Below are 15,347 nucleotides of genomic sequence, written 5' to 3'. Positions count from 1 at the left end.
GGCTTGGCGGTAGTTTGCCTGCCCTGCTGCCGTACCATTCCAGCGGTCCAACCTCCACTAGACCTCCATAAACAGGGGGTTTCATGACCCAAGTACATGTACTTGTATGCGAGTTACTAACGTCTATACCTACATATGTATCTATCAGCGATAACTTGCATTACATATTATCTTGATTGTTCCGAGGATGATTCTCATTTCCCAGAGTGGGATTCAAGAAGCGAGGCTACGAACGCCATTGATCTGTATTTGCGTCACATCGTATGGATTTTGCGAGGATCTTCAGAAGCACACTGACTAATAGGGGAAATGTTTACACAGTGATTGGTTATCCTATTGTCTTAATTTCGAAGGAGTAGCAACCTTCCCTGAGATTGCATCATATTACCGTCTCTCTGCATGCTGAAGCCTGTGTAGTACATAGTAGTTCCGATGACACGCATCGAGAGCGGGTTTGGAGATCTCTTTAGCCCTGTATTTTGTTTAAGCAAAAGCCATCCTGCTATCTGCGACGAAGACTCGGAAATGCATGGTGTGGGGGCATGCATACCCATTGCAGGCAGGCCACGTTCCAATGTTCCAGCGCTCCTTTAAAGCGAAGACACGATAATGGCCCGAGGGTTCTCGTTCTGCTTTCGTAATCGTTTTGGTTACCTGCGGTAGTGTTTAACTTTGATATACCAATTTGACCAACAACCCTCCACACTCAGCATCTGCTGACTCGAGACTGGCAGCATGTCCTATCAAATTTGTGACTCTCGAGCTAAATAGTTGCCTGAAGTGGCTGGGGTTATAATCACGAATCATTCAAAAATAAAAGTCGATTTAAGATAGAAAGGAGATATGAAGTCTAGAACTTTGATGCCTTGGGTAAGGAGTAGAATGGGATGAGAGTTGCAGAGGAGCAGAAGGTGGCCTAACCTAGCATTGAGAAGGTATACAAGCGAGTACCTAGCTTGCACTTACAAATATTCAAGTACAGATACAGACCACTGCTGTGGTACCATTAGAGTGGGGTAAGGCCACAGCTACAGGGTTAGGTGGTTTTACAATGTGGCACCCTAACCCAAACAAATCCCCAACAAGAACTTAAATTTTTTTCTGGCGAGGGAGATGTCTTTTGTGAATATTCGCTAGACTTGTTTACATAGATATTTGCGTCGGGTAAAATATACAACGTTGAGAGGGGCTTTACAGGGGCTTTACAAGGGCTTTAATACTGAATTCCAAGGTACCACAAACCTTAACTGCGTGCGTATTCATTGGATGTCGGTAACGAAGTTCCCTTCTACTTGCACCCGACCCGCCACGACGCCGTCTCTTACATATCGAAGCTGCAATACCACATCTTTCCCAGCTTCAGTCCTACCCTAAAAACTTTTCTTTCATGATTCTAACCCCCGTGACAGGTAATCGTCTTCGTCAGTCAGCCCTTCAATAGCAAGGCTGTTATTTACCTGGTCAAATCTGTGGGCGCAATTCCCAAGTTTACCCTCCGAACCACCTTGAATAATTTTCCCCCGCCGAAATATTCCTAACATTACGTCTCCTGCTCTTTACTGAGTTCACGGAGATATAATTAATAGTAAGATAGATCTTTCAGAAGACCCTAATTGACATCTTAATCTCTAACATAAAAATCAGGCACCGATACCTGCCTGCCTCACCCGTTATTTTTCGATACCCTTAATCATGTACGGGACCGCGGGCCCAGGCCCTCAAACGGGCGTATCTACTCCCAGATCAAACTCATCCCTCCGACCTCTCACCATTGTGCATGGATCTCTTGAGGCTTCGTTCCTCGTGCCCACCGGTGTCCATTTCCATGCGTCCCAACTCAAAGACCGGTTTACAGCCGGCCTCCCAGCACCCACCGATGAATTAGCTCTAGATGACGAGCCATCCTCCATAGCAGAACTTGTTGCGAGGTACATGGAATTCGTAGCGCACGAAGTCGAAGAGGGGGAAGATGATGCCCAGGGTTCGTACGAGGAAGTCTTGAAACTCGTTCTTAACGAGTTCGAGCGAATGTTCCTTCGAGGAAACGATGTTCACACCCTAGCAAAGAACCTACCAGGTATTCTCGCAAAGCAGATTGCTGTTGTACGATGCTATTATGCAGCTCGCTCGGTAGCAAATCGTGCTATCAGACCACATGAGTCTGCGCTTCTGAGAGCTGCAGATGAGGGTACTGCTGGTATCTATAGCATCTTTGGTGGCCAAGGAAACATTATCGAATACTTCGACGAGTTGCGTGAAGTATATGAGACGTACCCCTCTTTCGTCGGAGAGCTCGTCACGACATCGGCCGACCTACTTCACACCCTTGCTCTAGACTCGAGGGCAGAAAAGCTATACGCGAAGGGACTCGATGTAATGGAATGGCTACGCAACCCGGATGCAACTCCTGATCCTCAGTACCTCATTTCCGCTCCCGTGAGCTTACCCCTGATCGGGTTGGTGCAGCTATGCCACTATCAAGTCCTAGGAAAGGGGCTCGGTGTACATCCTGGAATTCTGCGAGATCGCATTCGCGGCGCGACCGGCCATTCTCAAGGTGTCATTGTTGCAGCGGCTACCGCTGCCGCGGATTCGTGGGAGTCATACGAGAAGCTAGCGAAAGATGCCCTTACAATTTTATTTTGGATCGGTGCCCGTAGCCAGCAGGTTTTCCCCAAAACTTCGTTGACTCCAGTTATGCTACAGGACTCGATTGATAACGGCGAAGGGGACCCAACTCCTATGTTGAGTATCCGGGACTTACCGCAGAGTGAGGTACAAAAACATATCGATGCCACGAACCAGTATCTTCCCGAAGATCGTCACATCGCGATATCGCTTGTGAACAGCCCTAGGAATATGGTTGTTACTGGCCCGCCGATCTCACTTTATGGTCTAAATCTTCAGTTGCGAAAGGTTAAGGCACCAACGGGTCTCGATCAAACTCGAATTCCTCACACAGAACGAAAAGTTAGATTTGTGAACCGTTTCTTGCCCATTACCGCACCTTTCCACAGCAAATACCTTACCGACGCAACTAAACTGATTGATGAGGACCTTAAAGATGTGAAGATCGACTCTTCGTCTCTAGGAATTGCTGTTTACAACACTTGTACCGGCGCTGATCTGAGAGATGAAGTTAAGGGAGATATTGTCCCCTCTTTAATCCGTATGATCACACGCGACCCCGTCAACTGGGAGAAGGCAACTGTTTTCCCTGGAGCAACCCACGTGTTGGACTTCGGCCCTGGTGGCATTTCAGGACTCGGCATCTTAACTAGCCGCAACAAAGAAGGCACAGGTGTACGTGTAATTCTAGCTGGTACTATTGACGGTGCCGCTCAAGAAGTTGGCTACAAGTCCGAACTCTTCGACCGTGACGAAGAACATGCCGTGGTATACGCAAATGACTGGGTCAAAGAATACGGCCCTCGGCTGGTCAAGACATCAAGTGGTCATACGTACGTGGACACCAAGATGAGCAGGTTATTGGGCGTGCCTCCGATTATGGTGGCCGGTATGACGCCAGCCACTGTCCCGTGGGATTTCGTTGCAGCAACCATGAACGCTGGCTATCATATCGAATTAGCCGGTGGTGGTTACTATAACGGCAAGACCATGACCGAGGCACTGTCCAAGATCGAAAAGGCCATTCCGGCCGGACGAGGAGTTACGATCAACTTAATCTACGTCAACCCCCGTGCTATGGGCTGGCAAATCCCCTTGATCGGCCGGCTCCGTTCCGAGGGTGTTCCTATCGAAGGCTTGACTATCGGTGCGGGTGTTCCCTCAATCGAAGTTGCCCAAGAGTATATAGAAACTCTTGGGCTCAAACACATCGCCTTCAAGCCAGGCTCTATGGAAGCGATCCAGGCTGTTATCAATATTGCTAAGGCAAACCCGACCTTCCCGGTCATTCTACAATGGACTGGCGGTCGAGGAGGAGGTCATCATTCGTTCGAGGACTTCCACCAGCCTATCTTACAAATGTACCCGCGTATTCGACGGTCGGACAACATTATTCTCGTCGCTGGTAGCGGATTTGGTGGAGCCGAGGACACATATCCATACCTTACCGGTGAATGGTCTAAGAAATTTGGCTACCCACCGATGCCTTTCGATGGTTGCCTCTTTGGCAGTCGTATGATGGTCGCTAAGGAAGCGCACACGAGCAGGGATGCTAAGCAAGCCATCATAGACGCCGAGGGGCTTGACGACGAAGAGTGGGAGAAGACCTACAAGGGTCCGGCTGGTGGTGTTATCACTGTCCGATCGGAGATGGGTGAGCCCATTCACAAGCTTGCAACCAGGGGTGTCAGGTTCTGGGCAGAAATGGACAGCAAGATCTTTAGCTTACCAAAAGAAAAGCGCGTTGCTGAACTGAAAAAGAACAGAGAATACATTATCAAAAAGTTGAACGATGACTTCCAGAAGGTGTGGTTTGGCCGAAACAAGGCTGGCCAGACCGTCGATCTCGAGGATATGACATACGGCGAAGTTGTGCGCCGGATGGTAGATCTTCTCTACGTCAAGCACGAGTCACGATGGATTGACCCATCATTCACCAAGCTCACAGGTGATTTCATTCATCGTGTCGAAGAAAGGTTTACTCACGGTACTGGACAGCCTTCCTACCTGCAAAACTACTCAGAACTTAAAGAGCCATTTTCTGCTATTGAGAGGATTCTTTCGCACTATCCTGAGGCTGAAACCCAGATTATAAATGCCCAGGACGTCCAGCACTTCTTACTTCTATGCCAACGTCGGGGCCAAAAACCCGTGACTTTTGTTCCATCTCTAGACGAGAATTTCGAGTTCTTCTTCAAGAAAGACTCGCTCTGGCAATCAGAAGATCTTGCGGCGGTCATCGATCAAGATGTTGGGCGTACTTGTATTCTTCAAGGCCCCACTGCTGTCAAGTACTCAACCGTGCTGGATGAGCCCATCAAGGACATCCTAGATGGAATCCACAACGCTCATATCTCTAACTTAACTCGGGACATATACGCCAACAAACCCGAAGCCATTCCGGTCATTGAATACTTCGGTGGCAAGCTCATTGATACCGAGGTACCATTGGATATCGAAGGCCTTACAGTATCATATGACCAACACAAGAATACATACCGCCTGTCATCGTCGCCCGGCGTTGTTCTACCTTCCGTTGACAGTTGGCTTGCGCTGTTGGCAGGGCCAAACCGCAATTGGCGCCATGCGCTATTCACTTCTGAAGTGTTGGTGCAAGGTAATAAGTACCAGACAAATCCGATGAAGAGAATCTTCGCACCAGTCCGTGGTCTTTTCGTTGAGATTCAATACCCTAATGATCCAGCTAAAACATCCATTATCGTTCGCGAGCAACCGCGACACAATCATTACGTCGATGTGATTGAAGTAAAGCTGGATGGCAAGAGTGAAATTGTCGTTAGCATGATCAAGGACACCACCGCTCTCGGCCAGCCCGTGTCGCTACCACTCCGGTTTACGTACCACCCCGAAGCCGGATATGCGCCAATTCACGAAGTCATGGAAGGACGAAACGACCGTATCAAAGAATTCTACTGGCGTGCTTGGTTTGGAGATGAGACTCTTGACCTCGACGTTCCCGTTACTAGCAAATTCGACGGAGGACGAACTACCATTACCAAGGAGGACATCAATGACTTCGTTCACGCCGTTGGCAACACCGGCGAGGCGTTCGTTGATCGCCCTGGCAAGGTTATGTTTGCCCCTATGGATTTCGCTATCGTCGTCGGATGGAAGGCCATCACAAAACCCATCTTCCCCCGAAAGATCGATGGCGATCTTCTTAAGCTTGTGCATCTTTCTAACGGCTTCCGTATGATGCCAGGTGCAGATCCCCTGAAGAAGGGCGACGAGGTTAAGACGACGGCTCAAATCAACGCTGTAATTAACGAAGAGTCTGGCAAGATGGTCGAAGTATGCGGTACGATCTATAGAGATGGTAAAGCTGTTATGGAGGTCACATCACAATTCTTGTATCGTGGTGTTTATACGGACTATGAAAACACCTTCCAGCGCAAAATGGAGACGCCAATGCAAGTCCATCTTGGTACCTCCAAGGACGTTGCAGTCCTGAAGTCCAAGGACTGGATCCAGTTTGACAGCAATGATATCGAACTGCTTGGCCAAACATTAACATTCCGCCTGCAGAGCTTTTACAAGTTCAAGAACAAGACTGTCTACAGCAGCGTCGAGACCCGTGGTCAGGTGCTACTGGAGCTTCCTACCAAGGAGATTATTCAAGTAGCAAGCGTTGACTACGAAGCCGGTTCGTCTCATGGTAACCCAGTTGTTGACTACCTCGAAAGACACGGTTCTTCCATTGAGCAACCGATCAACTTTGAGAACCCTATTCCCCTCAGCGGCAAGGCGCCTCTACAGCTGAAGGCACCGGCTTCAAATGAGACATACGCGAAGGTATCTGGTGATTACAACCCTATCCACGTTTCTCGTGTCTTCTCCAGTTATGCCAACCTTCCCGGCACTATTACCCACGGCATGTACTCGAGTGCTGCGGTGCGAAGTCTAGTAGAGACTTGGGCAGCCGAGAATAACATTGGCCGCGTCCGCAGTTTCCACGCCTCGCTCGTTGGTATGGTACTGCCCAACGATGATATTCAAGTCAAGCTCGAGCATGTTGGTATGATTGGTGGTCGCAAGATTATCAAAGTTCAAGCGAGTAATAAGGAGACCGAGGAGAAGGTACTGCTCGGAGAGGCTGAAGTGGAGCAACCGGTAACAGCGTATGTTTTCACTGGTCAGGGATCTCAAGAACAAGGCATGGGTATGGACTTGTATAATTCCAGCCCCGTTGCCAAGGAAGTCTGGGATAGGGCCGATAAGTATCTCCTAGATACATATGGTGAGTTTACCCCGTACCTAGTCATAGGTGCCGACCTATTAACATGCTTTAGGCTTCTCTATTTTGAATATCGTAAAGAATAACCCGAAGGAATTGACTATTCACTTTGGTGGTCCTCGGGGTAAAGCAATCCGCGAAAATTACATGCAGATGAACTTCGAGACCATTGCTGCAGATGGTTCCGTGAAATCCGAACGCATATTCAAAGAGATTAACGAGAAGACGGCATCGTACACGTACCGGTCACCCACAGGTCTTCTGTCAGCAACCCAGTTCACGCAGCCCGCCCTTACCCTGATGGAAAAGGCCAGTTTTGAAGACATGAATGCCAAGGGTCTCGTGCCACGAGACAGCACCTTTGCCGGCCATTCCTTGGGCGAATACTCCGCCCTTGCCGCGTTAGCCGACGTTCTGCCCATCGAGTCCCTAGTCTCGGTTGTTTTCTACCGTGGACTGACAATGCAAGTCGCCGTAGAGCGAGATGCCCAAGGCCGATCAAATTACTCGATGTGTGCTGTCAACCCTAGCCGAATCTCCAAGACTTTTAGCGAGGGCGCCCTCCGATACGTGGTTAGTAACATCGCCGAGGAGACAGGCTGGCTGTTGGAGATTGTCAACTACAACATCGCCAATATGCAGTACGTCTGTGCTGGTGACCTACGCGCTCTGGACACCCTCACTGGCGTCCTGAACTTCTTGAAGTCACAGAAGGTGGATATTAACCAGCTTCGCCAAGACTTGAGCATTGAGGAAGTGAAGGGGCACCTCGTTGACATAATCAAGGGTTGTGCTCAAAAGACTTTGGAGAAGCCCACACCCCTAGAGCTCGAAAGAGGGTTTGCTACTATCCCTCTTAAGGGCATAGACGTGCCATTCCATTCTACATTCTTACGGTCAGGCGTCAAGCCTTTCCGAAATATACTCCAGAAGAAGATCAACAAGACTTCGATCGATCCCGCCAAGTTAGTTGGAAAGTATATTCCTAATGTAACAGCCCGGCCATTCGAGCTTACGAAAGAATATTTCCAAAACGTGTACGACCTCACAGGGTCACCCAAGATCGCGCAGATCCTACAGGATTGGGATAGTTATCAGGGAGACGTCAATGGTGCCAACGGTGTTAACTCACCTCCTCCGCAGGTGAACGGTTACTAAAATATGGGTAATATGAGGAGGCGCTGTGGTATTGAAAAACAGTATCGCATTGGCGGTGTTTTGGGCTTGTATTCATCAGCACCTGTGCTACTATATTCACGACGTTCGGATGGAAAAACTTGGTGTTGGGTCTGTCCGCAATAGAGATAGGTTTGGAATGTACCTAGCTATCCAAACAATGAATTATTTAAGAATTTTAACATATCTCGACATATGTTTGACATGATACGTATGATATGATATACACATATGATCTACGAGGTGATGGCAAAGGAAATTAAACTCTGACCTACATGAATTATGTATAATGGCAGCTATATTCTTGCGTTATTCTACAATATAGGTTCCACTGCGTTTTCTAGCTTATATGATCCTAGTCATCCTTGCTGTACTTTCGTCTTGAGGATGCTGTTGTTAAGACTGACATGCTAAGCTACCTTAAGTCAACTTCGGATGCACCACGCTGCCTAGCAACCAGCAGATGTACCAGCAGCCTTTAAGTTGCTACTTGAATAGCACCTCATACATTTCTGCAGCAGGCCTCTGCTTCACTACTACAGTATTACACAGCTCTGTCGATGTACGCTTCTTGCCCCTGTCCCTTTCCTAGCGCATGCAGTTTGTATAATAGGAGGTGCCTTAATGATCATATATACAATTTGTCGAAACCAAGAACCAACTAATTTGAATTAGAGTACAGAATCTTCCGGGAGAAGACCATTCCTCCATCTCATCGCCGAATGCTTATTTGCCCAAGCTAGCACAGCATCGTAATCGGCGCATTCGTGTTTTGATCCCCAGCCTGGACCGTATTCCGATTCTCCCTCTAAGTTGGTATCCGCGGAACACATGATGGATTGGCGGAGATAGTCGAAGCAGTGTGACGAGTGATGGGCTACCTCTTCTGTCAATTTGACGCCGGCGTATCCTTGCTGGTAATGCTCGACCAGATATGACAGGCAATGAAGCTGGTGGAAAACCGACATCATGTATGCGGGTCCGTCAGACGTCCGGTTGATGGCCACTATATGGGGTTTTCCGAGAATGTCGTAGGCTTCATAATCGGGAATTTGGACGTAGCCTCTGGCGTCTATAAATGCCAATCAATGTCAACCAGTCAGATCCCCAGCAGATATTTGATTAGTTGCTTTACATACCTGCGCTTAGCGGTATCCAGTTGTGAAGAGTATGGAGGGTGTCATGTTCGTCGAAGAGCATGTCGTCGCGTACGTACTTAGCATCCGGGAGGAACGTGTACGTCTTTCGGGGAACTTGAAGCATGTGAACAATCAGGATCTTGTCGCTATCAAACTATACTGTGAAGGGGAGCATAGGTACAATTCGGAACTGGAGTTTGTTTGCCATCTATTCGTTGGTAAATTAGATTGCCCAACAGCAGAATTATGATGACTGCCATTGCAATCTCTAGTGCGAGTCGCAGGTATCGTGTTGCCTTGCGAGGGCCCCGTCCTTCCTGAGACCAAGCAACATCTTCCTGGGGCGCCCCGGGTTGAAGGAATGCCTGCTCTTCCTCGTTATCGTTCTCCTTGGTGGATGCCATGGTGAAAGCTCGCGCGAGATTTTGAAGAGGCTAATGCTTAGATTAGAATGCGCTCTAAGCATAAAATCGCGAGACAAGAACACGAACTATAACAGCTGATAATGGGAACGGCGCGGAGTGATAAGTCGTTTGGGGCTTATTAGGCAATGTAGAATTTACCTACCTAAAAAGGAAATTCTACGATGCTCCGTTCCGGGTTGGGTTTAGGAGGTGGCGGGGCCTATAAATAATCTAGAGTTGCACTCATTGGATTATTTAATATTGATGGATATTGAAATAGACTATTTATTGGCTAGCAAATAATAATCAATAAGAAAGCCAAGTTTAAGTATTGTATATGTCGTAGAGGAGACAGGTTTGAAAATTCACTCTATCTCAGCGAACGGGAAAGTGGGTTGGCAGCTTTTGGCTTTATATCAGAATATTTTCTTCTATACTCTATATTTGGTCCAGCCAACCTGCTGCTGCTTTCCTAGTCTCAACTCTAGTATATCTTATATCCCTTTCAACGACGGTTTTGCGTACCGCAAACAAGTCGAGGAGTAAAATAGGTTTCCTGCAATCACTTCTACCATTCCACGAGCAAATCGCCATTGGTTATAAGAAAGGCCGCAGTCCGAGAGTCGTGCAAGCTCTTCGTTGATTTGAAACTCGAGGTCCCAAAGATATGCTCGGAGAAGGACCTTCGCTGATCGAGGTGAAGTACTGAGAAGAAGTTCTAGAACTCTGACGCCGTTGATCAGTGCAGCGCCATGTTTTTTCATGGCGTAGACCTCCTTATCGTACGAGTATAAATCGTTTGCTAATGAGAAGTGTGTCATGTATAGGTGATGTAAGGTTGCAAGGGGCTCCATCTCGGACGGAGAGACGAAAATCTCGCATGTCAACATTATAGCTGCATTGCAAAAGCTATTGATAGTTCAGCACTGTCGCGCGTTTATTCTAACAGGGAGACTTACTCAACACCTAAGTCGCCAATGCGATAGTCAATATAGTCGTTTAAAGACTTAAATGTCATAGATCCGGGCAGGTTATCGCGTGTATGTTGTACCCAGCTCAACATGCCCTTCACGAATAGTGGCCCGACAACGGGGTCCTCTTGTATGCATTCCAGTGTAAATTCTTTAAATATCCTGTTTTTCCACAAGATTTCTGTACTCTTTTCTTCGTGGCCAACAATGTCAGCGAGGGCATCATCGATGATTGTAGATTGCTATTATGGAGTGTTAGTAGGTAATGTCCAAAAGTGAGGTTGCATGACAGTATCATATACCTCCGTAGATTCAACTACATCTGTAAAATACTATTAGCATCACTGGCATTGGTTTAAAATATTGATATTTAGTATTATGCCATTGAGTCTCTATTATCGGAGACCATGTGTTTAACGCATGAGAGTACGCTGGGTGGGTTTTGATGGGTCGTGTTCTTTCCAAAGGAAGATATTATAAGGAGGGTATCCAAAGAAATGTTTACTCCTGAGAAAGAAATGGGAATATCTCACCGTCGTGCATGAAAGTAAGCAATGTTGCTTTAACCATTAGTCTCGCCCGAGCCGCGTTCGCTGCAGGAAACATGTTTATTGCGGCCGCAACACAGGTATCGAGGAGTTCCCGTTGCTTAGCCCCTTTCAAGCTCGAATTGGTAAACTCTGCCGGCAAGGACCCCTGTTCTCCTGGTGCCGCAGAGACAATCTGATCCATCAGAGTTTCTGCTACCTCCTCTGCTTCTCTCCAATGCTTGCACTGTGCTACTGCAGGTATTAATGTTGGCCATGGAACTCCTATAGAGCGCGGATCAAAAACATCGCAATTTTCGAGACCAGGAACAGTATTAGAAATTCCGTCCTTTAAGAACTCAAAGCTTTCGTATTTGGTGTTCGAAGTGAATGGAATCCCAACGGGATCGAATGAACAAGTTATAGGTCGCATGTTGTACTTCGTTGGGAGTAAGTAATAGATAATCGGACTGGCTGAGAGATAATATGAGTAGAAATGGTAGCTTTATATACCATATATCCGTAGTGGCATAATATATTCGACATTCGTCCCTCTAATGTTCTAGACGGGCATTCTAACCAGGTTAACTAGGTAGACTCATGGATTTTAACCGCTGTTTTTGGATCTGCAACATTCGACAAGTCATAGGAGCGACGGAGGTGGATATCTCTGTAGACTAACGTTATATGCGATTTGAATGCATATATGTAGACAAGGTACTCGGAAGAATAATCCCGCTACAGAATGCTACACATAGGGCAAGGTAAAACTCTTCAATACTTCGAAAGCAGACTAGCGGTGTCTGTGTATACCATTTCTGGAGAATAGACGCCATCGGGATGGGACCGCTGCTGCATCCTGGCTTGTCACTAAGACGTATGAAGGTCACTTCAGGATGGGGACGGTAGTACTATTACAGGGACTGATCCATACTTGTAATTAGACGGTAACAATATGTAGTAGATCCATTTCTACTAAAGCGACGAGCTGGCCCCTGAAAGTGGTGTTGGCTTCTTTGCTAGGTTATCCTTGGCCTTTGGTAAGATCATGACGTCTTGGTGATTACTGGGGATCTGGTATATGTAAAATTGAAAGTATAATTGAAGGTAGATAAAGAACTTTGTGGTCCATTTCGATGCCTAAGTATGCGTAGGTGGTTCACTATGGAGATAAAGGTGGATGATAAGTTGAGATAATATTCTTAATGCTTAGCCGATATTCAAGTTCGAGGAATACTCTTACAACAATGAATTGCTTAAACCAATAATCAAGGGCCAGGAAGCCACATATCTTAGACGCCTAAACTCGTATTATCCTCGTTAACATTGTTGGCTTCTGGGTCTTTTGTCAGGGGTTGTCTCAAACCAGCAAGTTTGGCAAGTTGACAGGCAGACAAGCAGACAAGTTGGAATAGCGAAACAACCTGGAACGCCTTTCTCGCCTGCTTTATCGAAAGTACATGTATCTCCTAGGGACAGCATGCCGGATCTATACCTTTACTTTTTTGTCAGAGGCAAGGAACATGAAATTTGCTAGAGGGGCTTTCTACACTTCGTAGTGGTAATTTAAGGCTATGAAACATAGCTAGCCGGCCAGTTTCCAGTCAGGTTAGTAGCCTATTGGTTGAAATCATCTCGTATAGCTATGTCCTAGAATAGGTATATTTCAACATGGATCCTCCTTGCTCGTATAGTTTCAACACTTAGAGGTGATATAGAGGTTGATATATTCTGATACTAAATCTAGTATATTTTATAGGTAGATGTCGGTATAAGCGTTGATGTGTTATAGAGAAGGGGGCATGATGAAGATTATTTAGACGCCATCTTGAATTTAGCGATTACAATCCTAGAATGGCGTTTGGATAACACGGCTCTGATATTGCTACCGATGGCGCGGGAGGACCCCCGTAGTCCCGTTGTGGAGTTAGATGGGATCACCCACGGACATGGATTAGGGTATGCTTAATTTAACGTTGAGGCTAAGAGTGGCGCGTAAGCCAGTAACCTAGACATCTGTGCCGCTTTGAAAAGGGCATGATAATAAAGATGGGGCTCCGAGGATATGGTCTTAAATTTCTATATCTATAGCTACTGGAATTCCTATAGTTACTCTGTAACGATCTGCATCCTCCCACGCTTCTGAATCGCATTCTTAAGATTCAGTCGCTTTAATAAACTGCTATTTCTCTACCAACGATTAGATACACCCATGTCTGATCGTATGGCACCTAAGACTCTAGTGAACTAATTTGTTAACATCGTAAAGCTGGCGTGGTATCTACCCCTTGGAGTATATTAGATAGACTGTAAAAAATGGAATTGCCCCACGCTCGGTTCCCAAGGAAATGGCACAGGGGAGGCGAACCGTAGAAAAAAAACCCCCGACCGCATGCCTTAGCTAGGCACCTACATCGGCACATACAAAATTCAAGCATACGCTTTGACATTTACCTATCCAGGTATGATTAGCAATGCTCCAAATGACGCGCCTACCGAACATGGATATACCAAACATTCTCCAGTACCTAAAGTACATAGGTTGAATGTTTGAGCTGTACGATAAAGCCCCTGCTCTCCGCAGAGAACATATCCCCCAGTAGGTATCCCGTATATGGGGATCTAACCAAGGATATCCAGACGGGTCCCTAATTATATCCTCGTCGGCATTCGGTAGCGACGCAAAGGTCCGACAAATCGGAAACAGAGGTTCGCTTTATCTGGTCCACTACTTTATACGTACCAAAGAAGGATATTGTTACTCCACCGAATAAAAGTAGGCCCTGGCTCGGGAGAGTGTGGAGGTATTGTACCGGAAAAGTCCTTTGCCAGGCTCTCGATGGGACGACATGGGATAATCCTTTCGCAGACTGGTAGGCTAGGTCCACCACCCTTCCTTTATATCGCTTAATAGTTCGCTCCCCTTCTCTTGCGTGATAATGCTATTGGGACCTAATACAAAAGGTCCTGGAGTGAAACAAAGACATTTTAGTGAGTACCCGTAAAGCAATGATGAAATTTATCTCAGTAAACTCAGACTAAAATTCGTTAAAATCGGGCTTACGCTTATCTCAGTTCTCAGACCTGAATTTGTTGAAACGGGTTTCGCCTGCTTGTTGGGTTGGGCGCCACAGGCGCCACGCAACGCTTGGCCTGTGTATTTATATCTGTAGGGTATATGTATAAATTTTAACAAATTTAGGTCTAAAGCCTGTTTGGACCAAAACATAATTTACTTTCTATTTTAGTGGTAAATAATAAAAAATTTAATTTATAATAATTTAATATATTATAAAAATGTATAAAATAGTTTTAATTAAAATAATTTAAAGTTAATAATATATTTAATTTATTTTTTTAACTTTTTTACATATGTATATAACGTTATATTTTTATATATTAAGTTAAAACGTTAAAAAGTATTTAATTTCCAAAATATTATAATTAATATTATATTATAATTAATATTATAATTAACATTATAATTAATATTATAATTAATATTATATATAGGTATAAAATATTATTTATTTTAATTTTAACCTTATAATATTATTGCTTAAACTTTTTTACCTTTTTATATATTTATATAATATTGTTTTTTTATATATTAAACTTTATAACACGTATTATAACTGGTATTACAACCGATATTACAGTTAATATATTATAATTATTACGGTTATTTTTAATACTTTAAAAAATTTAAAACGTATAAATTTAATCGATAAATTTAATAATAAAATTAATACAATTATATAATTAATTATTATTTATTTAATATTATTATTTTTAATAATCTTATTAATTTAACGATATTTTTAAAAAATAAAAGCGATTTTTAATAAAGACGTATTTAAAATAACTTTAAACCAAAGTTTTAATATTTTTTTAAAAAAGTTGTATAAGTTATAATTGGTTGGGGAAATAGTGTGGCTAAAAAGGTATAATCCCATAAACCAAAAAAAATCAAAACTTTAATTTAAAGTCATTTAAGATAAACTTACGCCCGATTGCGCCACAAGCGCCATAAAACGCCTGGTCCGTGTCATTGTATTTATGGGTTATAAGTGTAAATTTTAACGAATTTTAATTTAAAATATGTTTAACGTATTTAACCATAATTAAAAGAGTTTTTTTAAAAATTAAACTTTATATTTATAATAATTTAATATTTAACAATAACGTACGAAATAGTTTTTATTTTTATGATTTAACTTTTTTTATTTTTTTATTTTTTTATTTTT

General features: G+C 44.6%; 3 protein-coding genes across 3 annotated transcripts; 1 reads left to right on the top strand and 2 right to left on the bottom strand.

The window, feature by feature from the left end:
• The first annotated feature begins 1,211 nt into the window (after positions 1-1,211).
• On the top strand, positions 1,212-8,241 carry F4817DRAFT_335738 (beta subunit of fatty acid synthase). The gene is made up of 4 exons (XM_049303061.1): positions 1,212-1,231; positions 1,410-1,585; positions 1,645-6,886; positions 6,939-8,241. Exons 3-4 carry the CDS (start codon positions 1,693-1,695, stop codon positions 8,039-8,041), a joined length of 6,297 nt encoding a protein of 2,098 aa, XP_049159796.1. The 5' UTR covers positions 1,212-1,231; positions 1,410-1,585; positions 1,645-1,692; the 3' UTR covers positions 8,042-8,241.
• Positions 8,242-8,339: 98 nt separating this feature from the next.
• F4817DRAFT_335736 (uncharacterized protein) lies at positions 8,340-9,859 on the bottom strand. Its single transcript, XM_049303060.1, has 3 exons — positions 9,380-9,859; positions 9,199-9,312; positions 8,340-9,131 (listed from the first exon to the last, which is right to left on the bottom strand). Exons 1-3 carry the CDS (start codon positions 9,600-9,602, stop codon positions 8,731-8,733), a joined length of 738 nt encoding a protein of 245 aa, XP_049159795.1. The 5' UTR covers positions 9,603-9,859; the 3' UTR covers positions 8,340-8,730.
• Positions 9,860-9,979: 120 nt separating this feature from the next.
• Positions 9,980-11,847, bottom strand: F4817DRAFT_364984 (terpenoid synthase). Its single transcript, XM_049306816.1, has 4 exons — positions 11,107-11,847; positions 10,876-10,895; positions 10,562-10,815; positions 9,980-10,511 (listed from the first exon to the last, which is right to left on the bottom strand). Exons 1-4 carry the CDS (start codon positions 11,531-11,533, stop codon positions 10,097-10,099), a joined length of 1,116 nt encoding a protein of 371 aa, XP_049159794.1. The 5' UTR covers positions 11,534-11,847; the 3' UTR covers positions 9,980-10,096.
• Positions 11,848-15,347: the final 3,500 nt, after the last annotated feature.

This window comes from Daldinia loculata (assembly GCF_022478755.1).
Source record: "Daldinia loculata strain CBS 113971 unplaced genomic scaffold F4817scaffold_20, whole genome shotgun sequence".
Classification (NCBI taxonomy): domain Eukaryota; kingdom Fungi; phylum Ascomycota; class Sordariomycetes; order Xylariales; family Hypoxylaceae; genus Daldinia; species Daldinia loculata.
This window is presented reverse-complemented; position numbering and strand designations above follow the sequence as displayed.